Source organism: Podarcis gaigeae, assembly GCF_964106915.1.
Source record: "Podarcis gaigeae genome assembly, chromosome: 11".
Classification (NCBI taxonomy): domain Eukaryota; kingdom Metazoa; phylum Chordata; class Lepidosauria; order Squamata; family Lacertidae; genus Podarcis; species Podarcis gaigeae.
This window is the reverse complement of record NC_139687.1, coordinates 21089041-21115979: the sequence shown is the minus strand read 5'-3', so window position 1 is coordinate 21115979 and position 26939 is coordinate 21089041. Positions and strand designations below refer to the sequence as shown.

Here is a 26939-nt window from a genome sequence, read left to right as displayed (position 1 = left end):
ATGTGAATCTTCCAATTAGCAAATTCTCATTTTTTGAAACAGAGAACTCTAAATTCCTTTTGTCTCAACCACAGTGTATGATGTGAAATTCCATCAGCCATTGTGACAGATTTCATTATGTCAATAGGTTATTTTAAATTGTGAAACAGAGGACTGCATGGTGCCCGTTCTAAGTGATATTCTCTCTTGCAGGGTTCCCGTTTCTATTATCAGTGCCATTCATTGCTTTGGTATTCAGCTGGGTAGTGACAAAGAATGGGACTTTGAATGGCAAATGTACAAGCGGAATGATAGTCAAGGAAATTATCACCTACTCTTCGCCATGAGCTGTACCCGTGAGCCATGGTTACTTCAAAGGTGACCGTAATTAACTTACTGTTTCAGTCCCTTTAAAAAATGTTTGCCAAATTTGTTGTTGGCATCCATCTGTCTCAAAAGACAATGGAGTATGCCTGGGTGTGTGGGGGGGCGGTGAAGCCAAACCGCTGTTTTAAGAGCACTGAAGTGACCTCTCCAGGGCTTAAGCCCATATGGAGGTCCTGGTCTGCCCAGGTGACAAGACCCCATTCTCAGCCTCACTGATGTGGTCCAAAGGAAAACAGAGCAATACATTTGGCACCAACTTGGCTCCAGGAGTTGCTGGAAGGAGGTATACAAGGTGCTGTTCAAATGTCTTAGGGACTCCGCTCCAGATTTGTTTGAAAATTAGTAACATTATACATCTTATTCATTCAAGTTTTTCTCTGGACAGGGAAAATTCACTATTGAATTTTGTGATCCCTTAGAATACTACTACTGCTACTATGTTTTTTGCTGGGTTATCTGTTCAGTTATCATGAATTTATGCTTAGTAACTGAATGGTGCACTGAGGACAAACAACAAATGGTGTGAAAAGCATTACTCTTTTTTGTTTTGTTTTACACAATCCATTCCATGACCTCTTCACAGCTGTTGCTCCCCTCTCTTGATGTGGGTGAAACGCCTAGCAACAAAACCAACACAAACCCTTGCTGTCCAAGTCTAGCACACAAACTTGCAGAGTTTGTTAGGAAGGCAGTCTTCTTCTTCAGGATAAAGTTAGCTAATGTGCACTCATAAATCTTCCCTTCCTCCACAACACTTCAGAACTTGCTCCATGATTATCAGGTTGGCGGGATATCACACATGCACACAAAGGATTTTTTTCTTGAACAGGACATTTTTGGATGGAAGTTGAATTACTCTCAGCACTTGGGGGGGGGGGAGAAGAGAACAGAACTGGTGGTTTGTCTGTTAACTAGGGGCCTGAGTGGTGTAGTTAAGAAAGTCCATCTTTAATTAACATAGTGGTCTCTGGTGCCTGCGACTTTAGGAGAAATTGTCCACAGATGCACCTCTGCGGTCATAAGACAAAAATTTAGAGCAAGTTTCCATCTTGCTTAAAAAAAGACATTTTTAGGATTCTCTGGATAGGTCAGCTTCAGCAGGGGCTTCCTCTAAGACAAATAATATGCATTCCAGTGGCTTTGTGCTGGTCCCGTGGGTTACTCGAGAGGCGAGGTCCAAGTCCGGTCTGTGGTCAAAGATGCAACGTAGTTGCTGAATAATAATAATAATAAATAATAATAATAATAATAATAATAATAATAATAATAATAATAATAAATTTATTATTTATACCCCGCCCATCTGGGCGACTCCCAATCAAATGTTAAAAACAGTACAGCATTAAATATTAAAAACTTCCCTGAACAGGGCTGCCTTCAGATGTCTTTTAAAGATAGGATAGCTGCTTATTTCCTTCACATCTGAAGGGAGGGTGTTCCACAAGGTGGGCGCCACTAGGGAGAAGGCCCTCCGTTCCCTGTAACCTCACTTCTCACAATGAGGAAACTGCCAGAAGGCCCTCGGCGCTGGATCTCAGGGTCTGGGCTGAATGATGGGAGGTGGAGACGCTCCTTCAGGTATACAGGACCGAGGCTGTTTAGGGCTTTAAAGGTCAGCACCAGCACTTTGAATTGTGCAGGGCAGGGAGCCGGGTGAAGTCAGGAACAGGCTTGCAAGCAGGGAGCCGAGGCGGGTCAGGAGCTCAGGCAGGAAAGCAGGACAGGGTTCAGGCAGGAACTGGCAACCAACAATGTTGCTCCCGCAACTTGGGACTGGGGCTGGCTGGCTTTTATCTGCCCCAAGGCATAGGGCGGCCCCGATCCTCTGGTGACTCGCCTCTCCTGGCTTGGAGGCGAGCACTCCTCCTGCGGGAACTTTGTTCCCTCTACCCCTCTGCCCTGAGCCTCTGCAGCTCAGGAGAGGCTGGAGGGTGACCGGACCCAGAGGCAACCTCAGCTTCCTCTGACAGGGCTGAGAGTAGAGCACCTGCAGGCAATGGGTCCTCCATCACCTCAGGAGCCAGAGCAGACTCAGCTGATGCCTGCACCTGAGGATCCAGCACAGGTGAGGACCCTTCAGGCTCATGCCCCAGCCCCGGCTCAGCTGGTTCTGGAGGCGGGGAATCCTGTGCAGGCTGGGATCCCTCAGGTTCAACATCCGAGTCTGATTCCCAGGCCATCACAGGCTTACAGAAAGCTACCAGGTTGGTCAGATTTTGCATTCACATGCAGGTTCATGCAGCCCTATTTGTCTCCCCTCCACAATGTAAAATATATGAAGATGGAAGTCTGGTGCTCATCTTAGAAGTGTTTTGGAAAGAGTTTTCTTTATTATAATTTTTATATTTATTTTGAATAAACTTCTCTTTAGATACTTGCAGTATATCCTGAACGATTCCGTAATTTCACCAGATCTTGTATCAGAAGTAATTAGACACGTGGCAGAAAGTGAGGCTGGCCACTGGATAGCATGGAAATTCATAACAGAAAATTGGTCGCGTTTATATAATAGGTATGGCAAGCGACTGCTTTACGTATTTTCCCTTTAACTTGATTTTCTAATGTTAATCTGCTGGGTCCGGTAGGGTTGAAGTGTTAATTACTTTGCAAATGTTTTGTTTTACTTGGCTATCAACAGAATAAGGGATAAAATTCCTCCCCCCCCCAAACCCCTCCCCCCAGACAATGGTGGTGTTCTTGAGAATCTATTAAGCACATTAATTTACTGGAAAAGAGAATAAACACCACAGCATTAAAAAATGAACAGATATTTAATATTATATACTTGAATATATAAATGAAAAGTATCCAAAACTCATTGGCTTGGAACCAACATATTATCTCAAATCCATTTGTGGAAGGAGTGGAAGTTCCTAATCATGGAAAACAGGGCGGGAAGCCACCCCCCCCCATTCCACTTTGCCATGGGATATTCCAAAGTATTTCCCATACTGCTTCAGAGTTTTCTAACTCTGCAGATTAGGTTTTTGTGGGGCACCTGGGGATGCATGGAAGGTTGGGGGGGGGGTATTTATCTGCCTCCTTTCTGCTCACAGAGGCATTTCATGAATGAAATTCAGCTCATGGCAATCTCTGGATCCAATCCATTACCTAGAGCAGGGGATGACAAACCATTTTCCCCACTGAGGCCTGCATTCTCTTTGGGGGGAAGTGGGCAGGATACATGCATCCCTGCTACCAATATAATCCAGAGATGAAATACTCAAAAATCATACAGAAAATAGTATACGGAAAACATAATAAGGGTGTTAAACATGGGCAGAACCTCAGTTAGTTAAATATTTTTATTTACTTGATTTAGGGGGCCATCTGCCTCCCGCCCCCCTTGGCTACATCTGTGGTGTTAAATCAGAACATTCATTCCCTTAACAAGGTGAATTGTTTACTCTGGTAATACATATGAATGTTCTGTCAAACTTTTGCAAAATATGCTTGAGTGAAAACAGACGAGTGGCGCACGCACAACATTTTTATCAAAATGTTTTCTCTTTATAAACATGCTTTCTTTTATAGGTGCTCTTTTGAACCATTATATGCTTTCATGAATTCTATCAGTACAGACTTCGAGGTTCAAGTGGTAAGTAGAACGGACACAACATAGAGCAGTCGCTCTGAAAATGAAGGATTTAAGCCCTTAAATATATATAAACCATGTGGAATAGAAAGAATAATGCAGCTGAGTTTCTTAGGTAGTTCCGCTGCTTAGAAGCCTTTGCCCATCTCTGATCCATATCAGCAGGGACTGGAATCTTCTCTTCAATTGCCCAAAGCCAGAATGGACAAGAGTCCTGTGAATTCCTGTTCTCTGTTCTTCTGTGTCCCGCCCCCCCCCAATGTTGTCCTTCTGTGCAGAGGAGGGTGGTGGAAATGAGGGTTGGAGGTGGCAGAAATGTATGTAGGATTTTTTAAAAATAATAATTAAAGAGAGAGTGGAAGTGAAAACACAATACTTTGAATAACATCTGCCAATTTACCATAAACATTAATTATTTTAGGTCCAGGTTTTTCTTAACAATACCCTTGAACCAGAACAAAGAACAACCCCTACAGAGATGCTGCAGAAAGCAAAATCTAGAAATGAAGAAAGAAAAGAATCGGTTACTAAAATGGTCAAGTGGCTACAAAGAAATATGGACATCTGACATTTGATAAATTCTTCCAAATATCTGTGTTTTTTGGTAACTGCTTTAGTAGTTTTTTTTTTTTTAAAGGAGCACATATTTTGTGCATAGAGCTCCCACTTCATGTTTTAAATGGTGGTAGTCTTGCGATGGTGTCTGTCCAAATCAGGCTACTGTGGAGTCAAATTTCTACTCAGAACATTGCCATACAAGACAGAATGAACTAAAAAAATAACCCCGTGCCTAAACAAAGGTAGAAGGAAACTCAAGGAATATCTTGACGCTTATGTCAAATGGATGGAATGTAGCAAGCCTTACCAGTTGAAATGAAGAACTAGCAACTAGAAGAAGCCATTGTTGTCAGTTTGTTATGTGACGTGGGACTCTTCGGGCTACACATCTGTAAAATTTCAGCTTTCTTGCTTTTTAAAACGCACTAAGGGGGGGCACCTCAACTTCCCAACCCCCAAAATACTCCTTCCACATCAACCCCCTAGAGCTTTGCCTTCCTACCCCAATAAACTACTAAACTCCCTTTTCACTTTCCCTGCCCAGTTTCTGAAGCCACTTCTTCTATTCTGCAGCCCCACTATCTCTCCCCACACACGTTGACACTGCTAAACACCCTTTCCACGTTCTGTCCAGTTATGAAGCCACCCCCCCTTGTTCTTCAGAAGCTTTCATCTTCAACCCCATTTCCATACCTCCTTCTACCTTGCACCCCCATTTTCATGTTCACTTCTTTATTTCCTACAGCCCCTACTTTCCTCAACTCTCCATTGCACACAGATCACCATTTCTAGGCCTTTTCCTCTCCTATTGCCACTCCCATTCTGTGCGCACACACCATTAACCCCTTCACTCCCTGCTTCCTATCAACTCTTTCCTTCAACTTTTCATTGCACTCAGACTACCACCCCATTTCCATGCCATGTCCTTTCTCCTCCTATTCTGCATCCCTCTTTTATGCACACTCCCCATACTGGTATTTGTTACTGTTCCGCTAAGCCTTTCAGCTTTTCAGTTGATGGATGTTGTACAACTTGGATGTTTGCTTGTTAATAAAATATATCTTCTAAATTACTACACGGAATCTGGAAGTTCATGTCAAAGACAACGCACGGTGCCAGAAATGAAATACATGATTGTGTGATGGGACTGTGGAATAGCTGAGGGCTCTGCATGAGAAAAGATGGCCATTGACTTTCCCTGGGCAGGAAGTGGTTTCCGTTGTGAATTCAGCCTTGCCTGAAAAGCAAAGTCTTCCTGGCTTTAGTCCAGTCACAAGTAATTGGTTTGTTCGGTGCTCATTTTTTGGTGCTTGCTTGTTTATTTGGTACTCATTCTGACTTGTTTACTGGCACAGATTTTCATCTCTGACTTATTCCTTGGTTCCATTTCCTACTTACTCCCAAACTCTGGCCTACACCTCTGTGACAATTTCTCCTTGGTCCCATAGATCTCATTCTCTGGCTCCTAACACAGTGCTCTAGAGCCCAACCCTGAAAGCCTATAACCACCAGCAACATATTCAAATTAAAGACTTGTAGGGGAACCTGACCTAAAGCCAGTGTCACCAGCTTACTGACTGTGGCCTGTTGTTCTTTGTTGGGCTTGGCTGATCTTCCAGTCTTTGAAGATCCCTGCTTTGGCCAGAGCTGTGTGATGTTGCACACACTGAATGCACAACTGATATGACTTCTGATAGTGTGTGTTGTAGGTTTGAGTCCTAATGGAATGGAGAAGTCACATGAAGAGAATGGTCTGTTTTGTGTTTACGAGAGCTCTTAAATTTTGAACAGTTCCTAGCTGATTTAACTCTTTTAACAAATCAAACATTTGAAAACTGCCATCCACACTTTTAAAATGTGCACTTTCTTTTTGCCATACAGTATTTTTCTCATGCAGTCTACAGAATCGCTGATTAAGTCATGTCTCAGGTGCACTAACAATTTTAATTGGCAGAATCGGCGGCCCATTGTGTCCAATTACATTTGTGTATAGCAAACAAGCAGCATCGCTACCAAGAGACTATCTGTGGACCATTGTGTAATTCTACCATCATTTGAATTTCTGCTCTGTGCAACTCCAAATGGAATGCAGCGATAGGTTGCTTTTTGCAGTTTAATTATCAGATTAGGTAAGATATACATATATATATATGCACATAAAAATGCTAACGGTAGAAAATAATAATCTACATATGTATCTGTTTGCATAACATTCAAATTTCAGTTCCAGCTTGTGGGGTGGGATGATTCTTCATATTCTGCAGAAAAGAACAGGTGGGAACTTGTGGTTTTCTCTCCTAAATTCTGAGCTGGCAAAGCTTACGCTATTGACATGGCAGTTCAAGATAAAATGTACAGTGGTCCTTTGATATGAGATACAGGCATTTTAACTTATTGAAAAAGTTTGATCTCTCTCTAATATGCCAAATGTGCCGGAAATCTGTGTCCACCTTTAAAAAAAATGACATGATTTTAGGTCAATGCAGCTAACTTCAGTAAATGATCAGTTACTGTCATTGCATTCATGACACTCAGAACATTTTCTGTGCATATTCACATTAAATGCTGCATTCTTCCCTCTCTGCTGCAAAAATAGAGAAAGGTTTTACATGGAAGAGTTAAATATAAAAAAAACCTTTTCATTCTAGTACAAGTGCAGGTTTAATTTGTGGACTAATATGCTTCTTCCAAGTAACTAATTTTCTGTGAAATTTGTAAGCGAGGGAAAAACATTTACAGAGCAGTGTTTCATCCTTCTATTGTAGAAAGGTTTGGAATAAGAAGGATTTCTGTTTCCCCCTGAATGACATGGTTTAGTTTTGAAGGCAGAAAAGCACCTTATTAATGCAAGCTTCTGCACAATTCCTTTTAAACCAGCATGGTATAAACTATCCAAACTTTTATATTTAATGGTTTATCAAAATAATATAATAAACTGAAATGGTGTCAGTCCAACTAACTTTTTCCAGATTACCTTTTCTGTAAATGTGCGTTTGGCAATGTGATATCATCTGGTAGCAGTTACCTCTGTGTGCAGTTGCTCTTTCCGAAAAAGCTTTTTGTATTACTGGCTCCTTCGCAGATTTAAATGCACAGCTGCAGTATCAGCGCAGCTTCCTCCTTCTTGTTTGTGGCTTGAGCAATTTTATTTACAATAGGCTAAAGTATCTTCCGTCTTCCGCTCCAGTGTCTGATTTCCTGGAACTATCTTCCTCATTTTGTACTACTATGTCAGCAAAAATCTTCAGTGATTACACAAATAGCTGCCTTTAAAGGTAAAGGTACCCCTGACCGTTAGGTCCAGTCACGGATGACTCGGGTTGCGTGGTCATCTTGCTCTATAGGCCAAGGGAGCCGGCGTTTGTCCGCAGACAGCTTCCGGGTCATGTGGCCAGCATGACTAAGCTGCTTCTGGCGAACCAGAGCAGTGCACGGAAACGCCGTTTACCTTCCCGCCGGAGCACTGCCTACTTATCTACTTGCACTTTGACGTGCTTTCAAACTGCTAGGTTGGCAGGAGCAGGGACCGAGCAACGGGAGCTCACCCCGTCGCGGGGATTCGAACCACCGCCCTTCTGATCAGCAAGCCCTAGGCTCTGATTTAGACCACAGCGCCACCCGCATCCCTTATAGCTGTCTTTAGATAATTTGACAGAAATACATCTTACCTTAATGAGGAAGTCCTGTGATCAAGTCACCTTGTGTGCCTGCAGAGTTCACTGTCTATGCCGACAAAAGAGCCCTGTTTTCCATCCTTATGGTTTCATCTGTACTTGGATCAGGTTGTCAAAGAGGGGGTCACCTTCCCAAGTCCTCCCTCCAAGCTTCCAATAACTCAAAGGTAGGGGATTGGGTTACAAGGCTTTACTGCAGTCTTCTCTGGCACCATTACAGACATCAAACAGCAGTCTTATCTACAGCGTGTACTCTCCCCTCCCCCGCAGGTTGACTCCAAGATTTATAGGGCAGCCCCATCACCTGCTCCCACTTTGGGGACTAATTATTAACACCTGCCTGAGGGGCCGCACCCAGCGATACTTTACAGAATCACTCCCAGGTCCGGATTTAGGTTTGATGAGGCCCTAAGCTACTGACGGTAATGGGGCCCTTTATATGTCCTGCTGTCCTTTGTCAACAACAAATTGTCCCTTTTTTGTGTTGAATATATGCTATATGGCAATTTATGGACCTAATAGGTATCTAAAACCATTTTCACATAACAAAATATGTATTTTATCAGAGAAATTGTCGAACTGAAATACAATTAAGAAGAAGTATATTAATAGTGACATTTTTGGGGGCCCCCAAGAGAGGGGCCCTAAGCTATAGCTTGTTTAGCTTATACGTAAATCCAGTACTGATCACTCCATGACACAGGTAGCTTTTCATATAATGGACTCCTTTAAAGAGAGACATATATTCAACGAAGTAGGACACATGGCTATCCAAGAGAAGCATTAAGACAATACTGAAATCCTCATAAGTTTGATTATCCAAATGAGTAGTATCCTTTTTCTGTTAAAATATGTAAACTGTGCATAGCAAAGGATAGGCTGGGTAGACTTATGAGAAATAAGGAAAGCTGGCCTAGGGCATTTTATGCGACAATGAAGATGTCATTTCTCCAACCACATTACATGTACAGAAGCTGACTGTTTAGTTGATTCTTATTTCAACACAGGCAATGGGACAGCACCCTCCATTTTGCCTGAAGCTGTGTACACATTACGGCTAGGTCCATCGTTTTTCGCAATATGGATTGAAGCCGGTTTGCAGGAAAATGCACCAAAATGCAGTGCAGGCGACTCTTATATTATGTGGGGGTTAGGTTCCAGCGATTGTGTGCAAAGCCACCATTGCGTATAGTAAAAAAAACATTGGGTCCAATGGTGGGTGGGATTGCCGTAACCATTTTCTAAAAAAACAACAACAACCCCTTTCTATTTATTTTTATGCCAGGTGTGTAAAGCTGAGTGTGTACAAGTTAAATGCACTTAAGTTGCAAATTACTTGTATTTCCCAAAGAACGACAAGATGGATACAGGATAGATAGGGATTGCTGCAAACATGAAGTGTGCACTGCTTCTCATACCAGCAGTTGGAAGGCATAGGATGGCTATGTTATGGGAGGCAAGACCTCCCTTGCTGCCTTTTTGTCACAATAAAAGACAACGGGCAGAAGGGCAAAAGAGCTTATTCAGTGCTGCAGCATAGAGGTGTGGCAGGATCTCTCCAAAAGACCAGTCCCCGGATGCACAAAACCCAAAGCATTTATACTATCCTAGCAAGTGCATGCTCAATTTCTTCCTTTCTTGTGTTACTATTGACTAAGAACTTGCGTAGACAAAGCATGCTTAAGTCAGGGATTCTTTCAATTGGCTACAGGGCAGTTATTTCCTATCCCATCCTTATCTTGAGCTCAGGGGCAGACCAGTTGTGACCAGCCGTGCAGTTATCACTGTAGGGACATGATTATGCAGACTCAGCAACCTGGCAGGGTGGGGACAGCTGGGTACGTGATGTGCTTGCTTCAGGGTTATGGGGCCCAGCTATCAGTTATGGAGCAAACGGGAGTGTGCAGGCTACTTTAGGGGATGTATGCCAGGTTTTGTGGCATACAGAGCTCTGGTCTTCCAAGAGAGTGCAATTGTCCAGGGGGCTCATGAGGAATGCCATAGGGGGCTGCTGCTGCTACTGCACCCTCTGTGCCGCCTGAGGCGATTGCCTTGCCCCAGTGGTAAGGCTGGCCCTGGAGGCAAGGATTTGTGTGTTAAAGCGGGTATTTGGGATGAGAGAAATAGTGGCTCTTTCTGAAACTTGCATTGGGATTTATGGCGTGTTATGTGTCAAAATAATTATTGGCAATACTTTTTATGCTAACTTAAAAGCTGTGTGAAAACCTTGCAAGGTATTTCATTTGTAAGTGGGATGGCAATTCAAACGAATGCTTCATAGTCTGTGTCAAAAAGAAACATATTTTTCTTTCCTCGGGTCGCATGATACTGTCCTTGCGCCTTCATAGAACAATAGTGACACCTAATGGCATATTAGTTTAACTACATATTACATGTTGCTGTACAGGTTTTTTGTTTGTTTTTAAGGGGGGGAAATCATTTTTTTTTAAAGTCCTGTTTCTTACTTCCAATCGACACAGGGCCTTTCAGCATGACCAGTTAGACAGCCTCCAATTTCAGTTTTTAAACTTTGTGAAATACTTTTCAGTGACCATTTTCAGTGACCACTGATGGAAATAACATTGCAATGAAAGGAGATGGCACAGCAGGCCTGTGTTATATGTGTGGCCTACATAGCAGATGTAAAGACAGCAGAACTCATATTTAAGATAAAGAGTAACACAGTGATGCCACTGCTTCTGGAATTGGCCATACAGTGATAAAGAGCGTGGTGGTCAACTTCAAATATCAGAATTTGGAGTACCATTTAAGAACAGCAAATTGTCAGTTACTTAGTTTTTTATATATATTTTACCACAGTTGAGAGCGCCATTTGGATTTTTTGTCTTAGGTGCCAGTGTTTTTGGCCTCATCACTGCAAATGGAGTTTGGTGTTTCCCTTTTGGGCATTATGCAACAGGGAAGCACATGAGTTTCAGATAAAAATAAAACTTTTGCAGGTAAATGAAACGTGAGAGTTGTGTGTGTTGACTTTTTAAACTTCCAGCTTCCAAAAGCAAAGGGTGCTAAAAAGTTCTAACGCGACTTGGGAATTCAAAACATATTTGGGTTAAATTAATATAATTTAGTTTTGCTTGGTAAGTAAAATGTGTGAGAAATTGCATAGAAGTTGTTAAAAAGCATGGCCAAGTATTTGCAGTTACGTATTCTATATTACCTGACGTTTTCAGAAGGTAAAATTAAAATTCTTTGCTTTTCTGAAAGCAGTTCTTAGGAGACTCTTAATCTCAGGGCTGTGTGTTCCAGCCCCATACTGATTCCTGCATTGTGGGGTTGGACCTCGTGGTCCTTTCCAATTCTGCAATTCTATGTTTCTGTGGTAATCTTAGATTTACTAAGCTAAATGTTGTCCAGTCACAAAAATAACAGCAGGTTTGAATTCTTCACACCCAAAAACAATATTTTAAAGATCCCTCACTGAAGAAATTTGGGGGGAAAATAAGTTTCACCCCTTAAAATGACACGCCCTGCTCAGAGCCGCATTTAGGTTTGATGTGGCCCTGAGCTACTGAAGGTAATGGGGCCCTTTATATGTCCAGCTGTCCTTTGTCAGCAACAAATTATCACTGCTTTTTGTGTTGAATATATGCTATATGGTAATTTATGAACCTAATAGGTATCTAAAGCCATTTGCAGATAACAAGAATATGTGTTTTATCAAAGTAATTGATATAGAAATGAGCAGACCAGTGATATTTTAGGGAACAGGTTAGCAGTTGGGGCCCATTACTTACACCATAGGAGCCTACACAACACAAAACACTGTTGCTGTATGTAGGTTTTAGTTTATTTGTTTTTTATCTTATACTGTATTTTGGAAATATCGTCACCTTTAAGGAAAGCTGTCTAAAGCTGTTGCGTCATTAAAAAGTCCCTGTAATTACTCCAAAATGCAAAACGAGCGAGGTCCCAACTAAAGAAGAATGGCAACGACTTTAGTTGACAGAACGTGCACAACTCGCAGACTTAACACACAGAATAAGAGAATAGGAAGAACATACATTTAAAGAAGATTGAATAAGGTTTATTGAATATATGGGAAATAATTGTGTACGGCTGAAACTGCGTTAAGATAAATTCAACAGTGTAAGCAAGTTTGGATGGTTGCAATAATGGAATAGTTTTTTTTGTAAAATATGAAGGGGTTTATGATATGCAAAAGGAACCATGGAAAGAGAAGAAATGAAGTAACTGGTATCTTAAGGATGTAAAATGCGTACTGTATTTTAAATTGTAAAACAGAAAACTTAATAAAATTATATACAAAAATAAATGGAAATATATAGTTAGAATGGATGGAAGAAGTCCCTGTAATTAACTGAGTTTTCTGACTATAAAGAGGAGGGAGAAGCCAGATACATTGTTCCCTGAAAGGGGGGGGGGCATGAGAAGAAGGGCTTATACACACAAGAAGAAGCAGCCATTAACAAATCCTGCAAGATTTCTGTTTTGGTGCAGAGGAACAGGGACAGGAAAGCACATTGGCACGATTCCAGCTCCTGATTTATTCAGCTTATTTCCATGACCTCCATTCCTGATTGTTACAAAACTTGACCTGAAAGAAACCCTGTGTGTGCAATCTCCAAATATATATTTTATAATATCTTCTTAGCCAAATATATATTTTATTTTATTCTAAGCCAAATTAGCTGCAGGCGTGAGAGCCTCTCTGAGGCTGCCTTGGGGGTCTCTCTCACCAAACCCCCACCCCCTTGAGGAGATTAGTATATAGCATATATATTGTATCTAGATCTCCTCAAGAGGGTGGGGGCTTGGTGGGAGAGACCCCCAAGGCAGCCTCAGAGAGGCTCTCACGCCTGCTGCTAATTTGGCTAAGAATAAAAGCAGCCGCCATATCTCCTCATATCCTTTTTTTAAAAATCTCAGCTAGATTTCTGGTGCAATTCAGGCCGGGCTCCGCCTCCTTCCTGAGTCCTCTATGTTGGGTGGGGCTGATGGGAGCTGTAGTCCAATATAGTTGGAGGGCTTCGGATTAGGGAAGACGGGCTCAAATTTACACATCAGGAGTAGAAACCAAAAGCTTATCCCCACAAACCTGGTGTCTTTTGGAAGTCAGAGAGGTGGTGGGTGAGGCTGGAATTAGTATTGAGGATTGTTGGTGGCTTGGCTAGAAAGCCAAGCGAACATTTGTAGACCTTTATAGTATACAGTGGTACCTTGGGTTACAGACGCTTCAGGTTACAGATGCTTCAGGTTACAGACTCCGCTAACCCAGAAATATTACCTCGTGTTCTGAACTTTGCTTCAGGATGAGAACAGAAATCACGCAGCAGCGGCGCGGCGGCAGCAGGAGGCCCCATTAGCCAAAGTGGTACTTCAGGTTAAGAACAGTTTCAGGTTAAGAACGGACCTCCAGAACGAATTAAGTTCTTAACCCGAGGTACCAATGTATTGCTTCAATACCTTTTAATATATCTCTGATGTGTACTTGTCACTGGCTTTCTGATAATTCTGTTAGTTTGTTTGCCCACAGCCAGCAGAGCTTTGAGACACGTTAAACACTTACAAATTTATTATTACGGCAGACGCATCTGATGTAGTTTCCTGTCGTAACAAATTTGTTAGGTGTTTTTTTTAATGTGCCACAAGGCTGTTTGGCATTCTTGCTGATAATGTTATTAGATTTAGCAGCCCTCAAATTGTCCTAATCTGCCGTTGTTGTTTTTTAACATTTTCGTTGTGCCTTCTGAAGCTTTAGAAGTACTCTTGCAGGAATTAACATGTGGAGATGAAGTATATCCATGAGATTTTTGGGGCGGCCAGGGGAGTAATGTAAGAAAGAATGAATAATAAAAAATCTGGGTTCAGTTACTATGGGAGAGAAAGGGTTCTGTATCTAGGTTAATGTGCCCTATAAAATGTCTCGTTGCTGCCATCTTTGAAAACCTTTAGCTGCCTAAAGTCTGGCACATGCTTCACCTGTATACATTGTACACCTGCCATTTTAGGTTTTGCGTACCTTTGACAATGGATGGTTCCTCAGAAGGAAATGGTCCAGCAGGAGAACAATCTGCAGCTGCGGGGCTGGTAGGAGCAATTAGCACTTGCACTAAAGAGCAAAAACAACAGGTAGGAGATCTGAGTGCACATATTATTTATTTCTATCTTTCAAAAGGTGTCTTCTAAATTACACTATAGAAAATGAAATTTTAAGCTGATCCACACTGTGCTTTTTATATTGTATTTTGTGTGTGTGTGTGTGTGTGTGTGTGTGTGTGTGAGAGAGAGAGAGAGAGAGAGAGAGAGAGAGAGAGAGAGAACTGCCCTGAGGATGGATGGTGGTATACAAATTTAGTAAATAACAATAAAATAAAAGTTTACATTTTCCAACCAGGGGGTTCTTCCCGTTAGAAATCTGTATGGAACCTTAGTATTGATACAAATGTATAACATGCCTAGATCTCTCTTGGGTTTGGACCCCTCAACCTAGCTACCGTATTTTTCGCTCTATAACACGCACCTGACCATAACACACACATTGTTTTTAGAGGAGGAAAACAAGGGAAAAAACATTCTGAATGAAACAGTGGATGTATCATTTTTGGGCCACAGACATGTGATCTGATGGTGAATTTGGGATGACCCAATGCAAAGATCCTGAGAATCCCTGTGGATCCATGCTCTGTAACCACGTTTTTGCACCATTGCAGCCCCAGGCAACAGTGGGTGCGTGATTTTTTTGGTGCAGGCTGTAGCCATGGACATGCTATGTGATCTGATGTTGAATTTGGGGTGACCCAATGCAAAGATCCTGAGAATCCCTGTGGATCTATGCTTTTTAACCACGTTTTTGCACCATTGCAGCCCCATGCAACAGTGGGTGCGTGATTTTGGGGGGGCAGGCTGTAGCCATGGACATGCTATGTGATCTGATGGTGAATTTGGGGTGACCCAATGCAAGGATCCTGAGAATCCCTGTGGATCCATGCTTTTTAACCACATTTTTGCACCATTGCAGCCCCAGGCAACAGTGGGTGCGTGATTTTTTGGTGCAGGCTGTAGCCATGGACATGCTATGTGATCTGATGGTGAATTTGGGGTGACCCAATGCAAAGATCCTGAGAATCCCTGTGGATCTATGCTTTTTAACCACGTTTTTGCACCATTGCAGCCCCATGCAACAGTGGGTGCGTGATTTTGGGGGAGCAGGCTGTAGCCATGGACATGCTATGTGATCTGATGGTGAATTTGGGGTGACCCAATGCAAGGATCCTGAGAATCCCTGTGGATCCATGCTTTTTAACCACGTTTTTGCACCATTGCAGCCCCAGGCAACAGTGGGTGCGTGATTTTGGGGGGGCAGGCTGTAGCCATGGACATGCTATGTGATCTGATGGTGAATTTGGGGTGACCCAATGCAAAGATCCTGAGGATCTATGCTTTGTAACCACATTTTAAGTGGGGAGGGAAGGAAAAACACAGAAGGGACAAGGAGCAGGAGAGGGGTGTGCAGAGAAGCAGCTGGCTAAGAATGCAGGAGAGGGGTAGGGAGGAAAGGAAGGCAAAAGTTTTCCCCCACCCAAGCCAGCCAGCCATCTCTCTCTCTCTCTCTCTCCCTCCGTCCCTCCCTCCCCCCCTCTCTCTCCCTTCCCCCCTCTCTCTCCCTCTCCCCCAGCAGCACCGGAGCTTGCCTGGAGGGGAGGGGCTTTCCCTGCTCTTTGTTCCGTTTCAGCAAACACAGCAAGGAAACAGAGAAGGGTGGGCAGTAAGACCCTGAGGCAGAATGCAGGAAAGCAGCCGCTTTCTCTTTTCAAGTTTCGCTTCTCTGTGCAGCGTGCAGCCCCGCGATTTGATTTTTGCTTGATTTTTCGGCTCCAGGGACCACACATTCGCTCTATAACACGCACAGACATTTCCCCTTCCTTTTTAGGAGAAAAAATCTGCGTGTTATAGAGCGAAATTTACGGTATTTAGCAGCTCCAATATTCCTAAGTGCTGCAAGATGCCCATATTTTCAACCATCTTTCTACTGACAAGGGTCCTTCTGGGACAAAGGAAATGGAGGATAGACTATGCTGTCAATAAAGTGATGTGTACTTTTCTTCATCATCTTAATGGGAGGGGGGATATATAGCTCAGAGACAATGTGTCACAGGTTTGGACAGTAAGTACTAGGCTGTTGATTATTTATTGCATTTATTTAAGTTGCATTTTGTAAAAGGGGCAACTAATAAGTTTGATTAATATGAATAATTAATAATAATAATAATAATAATAATAATAATAATAATAATGTTTTCCCATAGCAGGAATTCTCTGGATGTCTCACAAAGCGAAAACAATATTTAAAAACAGTATAAACACAAAAAACTATAACCAATTAAAAACTCAGCTTAAGACTCAGAGATTGAGACTATAAAGTGTTAATTAAAGAATAGATAACTCTTCACCTGGTGCTGGAAATTTCATGAAGATGGTGCCAAGTAGTCCTTTTTTTCTAAAAAAATGTTTAGGGGTATTCTCATTTTGACTCAAGAAAATGACCATTTTATTGTTCAAATCGGGAAAAATAAATACAGTAAATGGACAAAAGTACAAAGATTCACAAAATGTTTAGGGGTATGTGTACCCCTGTGTACCCCCAGAAAAAAGCACTGGTGCCAGTTGAACTTCTCTAAGAAGGCTGCTTTGAAATGGGGATACCACCAATATCTTCTCCTGTTTCCAGTAGAATTTGGCATGGTGTTGGAGCCAATGCAGCTTGCCTGCCAGTACATCCTTGTTGCTACAATGACCAGGTTCACATGTTTAGGCAGCCTTGCTGCTGCCCCATCCCTCCCAGAAAGCCACAGCCATACGGGTGTCAGGTTAAGTAAGCAGTACTCCACTGACCACTACTGACCACCCCTCTTCCTGTCAGGAGCTCAGCCTGCTCTCGAGTAGGACCCTGGCAGAGACACATGCCTGACTGGCATGTTCCCTCGCTCCTGGTCGATTGTTCGGGAGCTTCAAAAGCTTTCTTCTGCTCGAACACCACAGCGACCAATGTCAACCAACACCGGCACACTTAGGGATCCACAGAGTTTGCGCATTTCGTGTGACAGAACTCAGCAACTCAGCATTTTGGCTAATCTACTTTATTTACATATAAACACACATGGAGCACTGCAACATGGCTCCCTCTCTCTCTAGCATCAGACAGCAAAGAGGGGAAAAACAAAGGACAATAGTCCCACTTCATGGAACACAAACATCCTGTCTCCGTCACTTCCCACTCTGTGGAGTCAAAGCATATACCTTCCTGTGAAAGACAGAAATCCCATGACTGCAATCATGGAGCAGGAATTCTAACACTTCCTTCCACATGGGACAGTTTTAGTGTTATGTACATGAGCTGGAAGAACTCCAAGCAAAGCTTTGGGTTCATGCCTCTCCCCCTCCTCCTCTTCCTGTGCTACCAGAAGGACTTTGCCAGAATGTTTAAGATTCACTTCCCCCTAATTTTGGCTTGCTGTTGTGTATGAACCAGAAGTTGAACTATTGTAGCTGTCACAAAGAGTTGGGGTCAAATGATAGAAAACTGAAATGTTTGTTTGACCTTTTGCTACACCCCAAGGCCCCAGTGTTCCTTCCTGCCTCCTTTCCTGAATGGACCATCAGAGATGACCTTCGTTTCATCCCAGCCAACGTCTGGATGCAGTTTAGGCCTCAGTTCATTTTACAGGCAAATATTTATAAATGTTTGGGGCCTTCAGTTGGAGTTACCTGGTGAGGCTCAATGCTATTCATCTGCTATGAGAGCAGCACAAAAGACTGGTAATTTTAGACTCCACTATTTCTGAAGCACATAAGAAACATTCACTGCCTATGTCAGTAGTTAGAAGCAAGTTCAGAACTCAGAACACACTTTTCTTTTTTTTGTAAGTTGGCTTCAATACCATGTTGTGTATAATTGGTTTATAAATCAAATTCGGATATTTAAGCACAGCTGGTGTGGTTTGATACAGTGGGATTCCAGTATCTCACCCCCTGTCCTGATCTTCAGCCTTTTAACCAAACTATGGTAAAGTTCTATGGCTCTATATGGTAGCAGTTAATAATCCATTTGGCTAATCTATTGTAGACTTAATTCGGTTTACTAAGGTGGGGCCTTTAGGTACACAGTTAAGTTTGTCTTGTGACCCCCCAGGATGTGGCAGGATTCAGGGAAGGGTAAGAACTCTGTAAATGACCTCGGAGTATGTCACAACCACAAGATCACTAGTTTCAAAACAATATACTTCACACCATGAGTTTATTTGCCTATTACATTTATATACCACCTCCATTCCAAGATCATCAAGATGGCATGTGTAGTTTTCCCAGTCCCCACATTATCTTCCCAACAGCCCTGTGAGGTAGCTTAGGCTGAGATACTGCCATTGACCCAGGGTCATACAGTGAACGTCACTGCTCTCCACACCCTAGTCCACAACTCTAACCACTCTGCCACAGTGTTGTTTTAACTGGGTCACTTTGTAGTTCCACAAGTACCCAAACCAAGAAATTTATGGAGGGACTGATTCTCTGTCTTAGGGTGAAAATATATAGCCGCTCTAAGGTGAGCTAGCGTCATCATGTGTTTATGTTGACATGTGCATAGAATCCAGCTTTACATATGCTGTTGCTTAGACAAAAAGTGGATTAGTCAGGGATGTGTGATGCAGCAAATGGTTTTGTTGGGGTCATATAATAGGTTGTATTGTGCATAGGTACCGTCACTGTGCAGACTGCTATCCTTTGCACACAACACACATAGAGTTATAGCTAGTTTATTCTTCTCTGAATTGGTGTATTAGCTGCTTTTACTTTATCTGCTTTCTTATATATTGTAGCAGTTTTCTACCAGTGGTTGTTTTCCATTCTGCAATCTAAAATCTGCAATCTGCAATCTAAAACAGCAGTGGGGAACCTCCAGCTGTGAGGCATCCCAGTTTGACCTACAAGTGTGTTTTGCCACACTCACCTGCCCTATTCATGAAATTATATGTGGTTGCCTAAAAAAACTATCCTTTGTGGGATGTAATCCATTGGAGCATTCCTTGTTTCCCTAGAGTGGATACAGGCAGGGAGGTGTTACTCCAGCCAGTATAACTTCCTGTTCCCCTAGTCTGTAGCGTCCTCCCCCTGCATGTGACCAAAAAGATGGGCATGACCCTGGCTGACTCCACAAAAGAGCCAAGTCACGCAGCCATCTTTCCCTTGATGCCATGCTGCTCTCTATTTTGTTCTCCTGATGCTGTTCTCTTACTGTATTTTGCTGTCTGCTGGCTCTCAGCCAGCAGCACATGGGCTCAATCCCCATGTGGGATTAACTCACAATTTGCTATGTAATTATAAACTAAAGCCTGCCTTCAGGGATCATACTGTGAGCTGAATGTGAGTAAACTTATTGCTACTTTTAAGGAAAGGCTCTTGTGTCTTTATTCTTTTAAGAGGGGGAAAAGGGGACACCAGGAATAATGCATCTGGGCAAGCCAGATTGGATTGCTTAAACTAAAGAGATTCAAATGAATCTGCAAACTATCTTCCTGCTGTATTGAGGGGAATCTGCTCTGTTACATGACTCACAGGCGTGAGTGAAGGAAGGATAATGTTTAACCAATATATCCTCTCCCACTATCCTTAACATTTCTACATCCTTGTACCTGTATCAAAACTTCATGCGCCAGTGATATCATCTGGTGACCACCCACACAGGTGCCTGATGGCATTGTGATGTCACATGACAGACAGGTGAGGGGTCCCACCCACCTATCAAATGCACTTGTGCATGATAGGGGAGATAAGGATCTGGCCCAGATCCTGACATAAAGTTCCAGACACAAAGAAAACAGTCACACGTTACAAATATACAACATAGGTTAACACTTTAGCATCTGTATCCTCAATCAGCTTTGAAAAGTTTGTGTGTGATAGAGAGAGGAGGGATGTACGGTATCCAGTACAGCTTAGCATGTGAAGGCTGCTTTAAATCCTTCCATGTGGCAGCTGTTGTTACATGGAGAGCTGCTGGCCCATGGTGATTCATCTCACAGATTAGGCAGGTTTGGCCATGTAACCACAGATGTTGGAAGAGGGAGGTTAGCAGTTCCCTGGTGGAACTTGCTGGGACTTTATGGTGAGCCACGACGAAGAACTCGTCATGTCACAACAGTTTCCACATGGAAGGATTTAAGGCGTTCAGCCCTAAGCTGATATTAGGAAAAGGTAACAGCCCCAGAGCGATTTAGTCAAATGCAGGCAGGTGATATATTTTTAGCCACATAGGCACATCATTGCACAGTTGATCAAGCATAAGTCTATCTAATTCAGCAGACTGCATGTGTTTGGCATTTTCTCCTTCAGTGTTGCTCCTTATCATTTCGCTTTCATTGTGCAAGCCTTTTATTAGAACAGATGCTTGTTTTTTCTGCAAATCAATCATTTGACTTGTCCCTCCTTCCCCCTCACCTTTTCGAACAACTAAATTAATACAGTAGTCAACTACTGACTTAGATATTTAAAAATAAATAAATAAAAGCACGACCTCATTCTTAGCTTCCGTTTGAATTTGTGCACAAATTTACTAGCTTACTTGTATTTTATTATGTATCAAAATTCAACCCTTTCTTGCTTCTGAAAATAAAACGGCCACCCTGAAATACTTTCCCTAGCTATTAATGTGTTGGCTTTTGGTTTATTCATTTTTTTCAGTACTTTGCTGTAGCACCTCTGCCTATTTTATTGTTTTTGCATCGGTGATTCTTTCTGTGCCTTTTCCTTGCCTTCAGATTCTTGAGTTGCCAGGCGAAGGGGATGAGTGGAAAAAGAAGACGGTAAGAGTTTGGAGGGAGGCAACTACCTAGCAGAGAGTAGCAGAGTTCAAGCATTTCTGGGGGGTGGGTATAAATAATATATTATTATTATTACTGTAGCTTCTGAGCTGAAGCCCTTGGTGTTTGAAGAAAGTAATATGACCTTTTCAGGCTGAAGATGCATGTCACAAGTGGGTTCAGAGGATGCATTTCCCTCCCAGTCAGAGATATCCTCTGAATCCATGGCCTTTCCCCCTGTAGATAAAGTGTCAGGCCTCTTGGTCATGACACCAGTACATTTTGAGTGGTTGTCTTGGCACCTAGGCAAACTGAGGGTCTCTTAGACATCACAAAATTAGCCTAAGTGAGCAACTCAACTATCATGCCTGCCTAGCAGCTTCCTTACTAGTGCTAATAAAGGTAACGGTAAAGGACCCCTGACAGTTAAGTCCAGCTGCATATGACTCTGGGGTTGCGGCGCTCATCTCGCTTTACAGGCCAAGGGAGCCGGTGTTTGTCCGCAGACAGCTTCCGGGTCATGTGGCCAGCATGACTAAGCTGCTTCTGGTGCAACAGAACACCAAAACCAGAGCAGTGCACCGAAACACTGTTTACCTTCCCACTGGAGTGGTACCTATTTATCTACTTGCACCTTTTGGCGTGCTTTCAAACTGCTAGGTTGTCAGGAGCTGGGACTGAGCAACGGAAGCTCACCCCATTGCGGGTATTTGAACCGCCGACCTTCTGATTGGCAAGCCCAAGAGGCTCAGTGGTGCTGCCCTGTGTTTTCTTTGTTGTCATTTAACCTTGATCTGGTTCACAAGTAATGGTGAGCTATATTCGGGGGGGGGGGAACTATGAGGAGTGTGTTCTACTCAATCAGCATCTCTGGGACAAACAAACCACAAGGCTTGCCTTAGTGTTATATGTGAAGAGCGTTTGAGGTTTGTTTCTCTCTCAGTAAACCACAAATGGATTCAAAGGTTTGTTCTTGGCTTACCAGTTAGTGGTTTGCACGCAATATTTGTTTCTCGTATGGGTAGGCAAGGCAGAGTGGGTACGAGTGCTTCTGCACATTGCTTGTTCATTCACTGTAAACCGTGATTTGTTTCTGATGATGACTTACTGTTGACACCCATAAGTGTTGGTTTATCATGATTTTGTTCACCATTTCCAGTAGCAGTTAGTGCAGCTGCCTGTCTGGCCAGGACAGGTTGGCTGGCATTGCACCTAGTTTCTCCTTTGTGCATTGGCTATCTCCCCACCCCTGTGTTTGCCATCTGCTCTCTCTGCTAAATTATGACAAGATGAGGGGAATTTATAATTCATAATTTATAAAATTGCATGTGCCCTACAGCTGATGCCATCATGGTAAAAATAATCCTCCCCTTTGAGCATGCAGAAATGGTGAGCAAGAGAGGAAAAAAGAGTGATGGATGATTGAATCAATTCTTTCTCCTGCATTGCAACAGAAATCAGTTGGCTGCCTTTTGCCATCCTGATCTCGTCTGCATTGTGATGGTCGACCATCCTTCCCTCCCTTCCTTCATGCACCCAGCAATCCACCACTGCCATTCATGAAGCAATAAAGTGGATTCATCACAGCAGACAGGTTGTGGGAATGGCTGGAGCATCTGTTCTGTTGTCCCCTCATCCTGAAGTGCAGGCACTGGCCACAAGGGAGAGAGAGGGCCTTTTTGGGGGTGGCTCCTCTGTTGTGGCTTTCCTGATGTGCACAATGAGTTTTTGGGATAGGCATTGCTTTATGGCTTTGTGTTGGTCTGGCATTTAGTGTGAGCTTGCATCATCATTGTTACATTTCAAATTTGGTTTTATTTAACTTATTGTGCATCATCTGGAGGATCTGTATTCTGAGACAACTAAGAATATAGATAATAAATAAATAAGTGTGAGTGATAATGAAGTGGCCAGGTATATGTAGGTGTGGGTGTCAAACTTCAAATGGGGAGGGTAAGAATGTGAATGCCTTCCCTGTTCAAAATCACGTAACAACCCCCAGAATGCTTTAAGTTTGGGTCTGGCTTGAAATGGGTCCGCCCTGTGTTACTGCCTGATTTAGAGTATTTTATCACTGTAACTCAGAACCGCTCGTTTTCTCTTAGCAACAAATAGAGCGTCAGCTGAAATGCCTGGCATTTCAAAATCCGGGACCGCTTCTAGCAGACTTCAACCCTGAAACCCGAGAGCAGCAGAAGAAAGCCTGCCTGTCAATGATAAACCAGGATTGTTTTAACAATACAAAGAAGTAAGTAACATGCGGCATCTTATTCTATATTTTAAATTGGGAGTAATTACAGACCGTCATAATAATTACCATAAGATCATAAGGCTGGGTCCTGATGTTCATAATTTAAGACAGCAGTACGATGCAAACTGTCTTTTAAGCCCCACCGGTTTCTCTGGAATTTGCTTTCTGATAAAAAGGCACAGAATTGGTAGTTGATTAACATTCATTAGGCAGACAAGGGAAAAATCAGAAGTGGGGCCCAATGGTAACATCCATCTTCTCTTGTTCTCCATGCTCCAACATAGACTGTATCCTTTTTAGTAGCCCCAGTAGGCAGGTGTTCATCTGGAGTAGAACCACAGTTGATCATAAATATTACCTGCTCATCTGAGGGCAGAGCTGATTTTTCTATCTGCGGAGGCTGCATTCTCTTTAAAAAACAAGAGAAAAGTGCATAAAAGAAACTGCCATAAGTTATCATGCCATCCTTAGGGTCACTGCACTCAACTGGTTTAGAATTTTTCCAGTTATAATGGTAAAAGAGTAATGGACAGCTTATATCTTTATGGAGACTACAGTGGTACCTTGGTTCTCGAATTTAATTTATTCCAGGAGTCGGTTCTACTCCCGAAATGGTTTGAAAACCAAGGTGCAGCTTCTGATTGTGCTGCAGGAGCCTCACTCAGTTGGAAGCTGTGGAAGCCATGTTGGACATTCGGCTTCTGAAAAACGTTCGCAAACAGAAACTCTGACTTCCGGGTTTGTAGCACCTGGGAGCCAATTTATTCGGGAACCAAGCCATTCGACTACCAAGGTTCCACTGTACTTGAGTGCAGCAAAACTTTCTCATTCCCCTTTTTCTTCACATGATTTATTTAGTACAGTATAACAAACACCATGGAAAATGTCCAGGATTTGGAGAAATGGGCCATCAATATGCTGATGGTACCCTGTTTTTGCATCTGAATCGGAAGCAAATAGCGGCTTTGAACTGACTCTTAGAGACACTAATAAATTGCATGAGGAGGACAAAAAATTGTCTGAATCCCACGAAAACTAGAATTGATGGTGGTTGTGAATTCTGCTGATAAGGAAGCAGGATAGGCTTATTGATAGTGCTCATCAAGATCAGAATCCAGGACACCTCTAATTTATTTTAAATATGCTGTTTGCAAGACAGTACAGGAATGCAATTCCCTATCTCTAGTTAGTTTGGATTGTAATTAATCATGCTGGCCAGTCTTTGTGGCTAATGTTCCTGGCTGTCCCCTGCAGAACACTCCACTGAACCCTAGTTTGTTGATATGTGTGCCCATTTGTTAGGTAAGTTGTGCAACTGATCAGATTTCTGATATTTAGGGTCCTTTGTTAACTGCACAAATGACAGCTGTTCCTATATGGCTACAGTGCTTAACTGCATAACTTAGCATGACCATCTAGGTTACCTGTGGAAAATCTTCCAGGGCACAGCAGTCCTTAGCAAACATCTTCCCAAAACAACCCCCAACTCATCCTTCCAAGTTGGACTTAGGTAATATGGCCTCAAGTTAAGGTCTGAGAATCAAAACTGTTTTTTCAGTACAGCAGTACCTCGGTTTTCGAGCATCTCGGAAGCTGAATGTTTTGGTTTTCGAACACCAAAAACCAGGAAGTAATTGCTTCTGCTTTCAAACTTTTCTCAATTTTCTCCATTCACTTTGGCGGACTTTGGAGACTGCTCATTGTGCCTCGGTTGTTGAACGTTTGGGAAGTCGAATGGTCTTCCGGAACGGATTACTTTCGACAACTGAGATACACTGTATATTGCAGGAGTATCAGGAGAAAGTATGGAGGCGCCCTCGCCGGCTTTCCCACTTTTATTTGCTTCGTACTCTGAAAACCAATGGCGATTCCATGTTTTCTCTTTTACAGACCCGTAAAGAAATATGACAAACACGGCCGGCTGCTTTCCAGTAAAGTGGATTTGTGTGACTGCCTGGAGAAGAACTGCTTGGGCTGCTTCTACCCCTGCCCTAAATGCAACTCCACCAAGTGTGGGGCAGAGTGTCGCTGCAACCGGAAGTGGGTTTACGATCAGATTCAAATAGAGGCCGGGCCGGTTATCAGATTTCCGTTTTGAACCTGACCACTGTTGTTGTGAAACAGAGGCTGGACTTATTTATTTATTTATTTATTTATTTAAGAATAGAGAGGGGTGTTATTCCTCCTGTTAGAGGAACAAAATGCCTGACGTGCAAAGACGGGTAGCAGAGTTGTCAAGGTGTGACATGCAGACCATAATATTGAGTGTGGAAGAGAGCGAAGCTTAACACTTTCACCACCCACCATATATCTGCTCCAAATCACTCCCCAAGCAGTCTTTTCCGCCTGTGGGGGCCAAAATACATGCACAGCCACATTTTGAACACTAGGTGTGTGGAGCTGGAAAAGGGCAGATGAAAAAGTTCAAGCACTTTCTCATATCTTTTTGTTCACGTTTGCTCTGAGCCAGGCGTTGGTTCATAATATGTTGCCTAGCCTCTGAGTTTCTTCAATTTAAACAAGTTAGGAGTTGGAATTGTCTACTAGGAAGTTTATTAAATCTTTCTCATCTGTTAAGGCTGTAGAGAAGGGGGGTGGGGCGAGATTTGAACATTTTCGTTGGATGGATCCAGCTGCCTTGGGAATAAACCAATTCAAAGCCAGCAGAAGCAAATTAAAGAAAAAGCAGGCCTCCCCTCTTTAAAAGCTCATTATTTCTTGACTGCATCTATACATGCCTCATATAGATTATTGCACCCTGTTATTGCTCAGGTGAAAAGACTGTGCCTTCCTGAAAACCACACTGCAAAGTGACTCTTGCAAACAGAAGGAAGAAAGGGGGAACCAAGGAATTCAAGATTAATGAAAGCCTCTTCTTGTTCCCCAACGGGCTGCTGCACAACTCGAAAATTGATTCCTTCTGTGTTTATCATCTGTGCAGAACGAGGGGCTATCAAAGCAAATGTTTAAGTCCTTGAGCAAAGTTGCAGAAAATAAAGTTGGATATAAATAATGTCAAGCATACAGTTTTTATTGGTACGAAGACCCGGGTTCTAAATGTATTTAAGGAATTCATAGTTTAAAAGTTACGTTCTCAACCATTTTACACTAGTCTGCCTGTAATGTACATAAAAAAATGGACATTTGTATTCATAAAAGGAAGCATGCAGGTGATTTTTGTTAAAAGTGTCATTTCCAACTTTGAGTCCGTTTCTCCCCCCCTTCCTTAAATGAGTTGCTTACTCTTAAGATACTGTGGTCATAACAAACTGAAATGGATAACAAGTCAAGGCTTCTTTACTGGAAAAAAAAATCAGCGACATAGAGGTTAGTGAAAGGAAATGGGCATATATGCTGGCAATATAGTGGTGTATATGAAGAGGTTATCAATGATATACCGTAGTGGCTAAAATCACAATGAAAACTTAATTCGAATTTTGAGGGAGCCCCACCTTTCCCAGCGAAGAGAAACGCTGACACGTTAAATTGTTATTCTGTTTAACCAAGGTTTCTGCAGTGTTTGCTTCTCTTTGCAGTTTACTTATGCAATAGCCGCACACTTAAATTGTTAATGTAAATTAAAACTTTAAAGAACTTTGGGCTAAATCCCATGTGAAATCCTGTGAGTGTTGATTGGTTCACCCCTCCCCGCAATACCT

General features: G+C 42.6%; 2 protein-coding genes across 12 annotated transcripts in view; both read left to right on the top strand.

Annotated features, from left to right (window-relative positions):
• The window catches only part of LVRN (laeverin), a 37957-nt gene extending 32366 nt beyond the window's left edge, over window positions 1-5591 (top strand). For both annotated transcript variants that reach the window (XM_083702263.1, XM_083702264.1), the window contains 4 exons: window positions 193-357; window positions 2738-2878; window positions 3901-3964; window positions 4383-5591. In XM_083702263.1, the coding sequence (XP_083558389.1) occupies window positions 193-357; window positions 2738-2878; window positions 3901-3964; window positions 4383-4529 (517 nt within the window). In that variant the 3' untranslated portion in view covers window positions 4530-5591. The remainder of the gene's footprint in view (window positions 1-192; window positions 358-2737; window positions 2879-3900; window positions 3965-4382) is intronic.
• Window positions 5592-8196: 2605 nt separating this feature from the next.
• On the top strand, window positions 8197-26293 carry ARL14EPL (ARF like GTPase 14 effector protein like). 10 transcript variants are annotated; one of them, XM_083702465.1, is made up of 5 exons: window positions 8593-8615; window positions 14184-14304; window positions 20988-21032; window positions 23135-23277; window positions 25171-26293. In XM_083702465.1, exons 2-5 carry the CDS (start codon window positions 14203-14205, stop codon window positions 25376-25378), a joined length of 498 nt encoding a protein of 165 aa, XP_083558591.1. In that variant the 5' UTR covers window positions 8593-8615; window positions 14184-14202; the 3' UTR covers window positions 25379-26293. The 10 variants fall into 10 exon arrangements, with proteins under 10 accessions (XP_083558583.1, XP_083558591.1, XP_083558588.1 ...); XM_083702462.1 differs by lacking the exon at window positions 8593-8615 and adding an exon at window positions 9668-10256; XM_083702463.1 differs by lacking the exon at window positions 8593-8615 and adding an exon at window positions 10772-11153.
• The last annotated feature ends 646 nt before the right edge of the window (window positions 26294-26939 follow it).

Bases quoted from the DNA above. Each gene is read 5' to 3' on its own strand.
- ARL14EPL (XM_083702457.1), top strand. From the start codon at position 8,245: ATGCCGACAAAAGAGCCCTGTTTTCCATCCTTATGGTTTCATCTGTAC. The intron at 14,305-23,134 runs GTAGGAGATCTG...GTTTTCTCTTAG, and splicing joins CTAAAGAGCAAAAACAACAG to CAACAAATAGAGCGTCAGCT. The intron at 23,278-25,170 runs GTAAGTAACATG...TCTCTTTTACAG, and splicing joins TGTTTTAACAATACAAAGAA to ACCCGTAAAGAAATATGACA.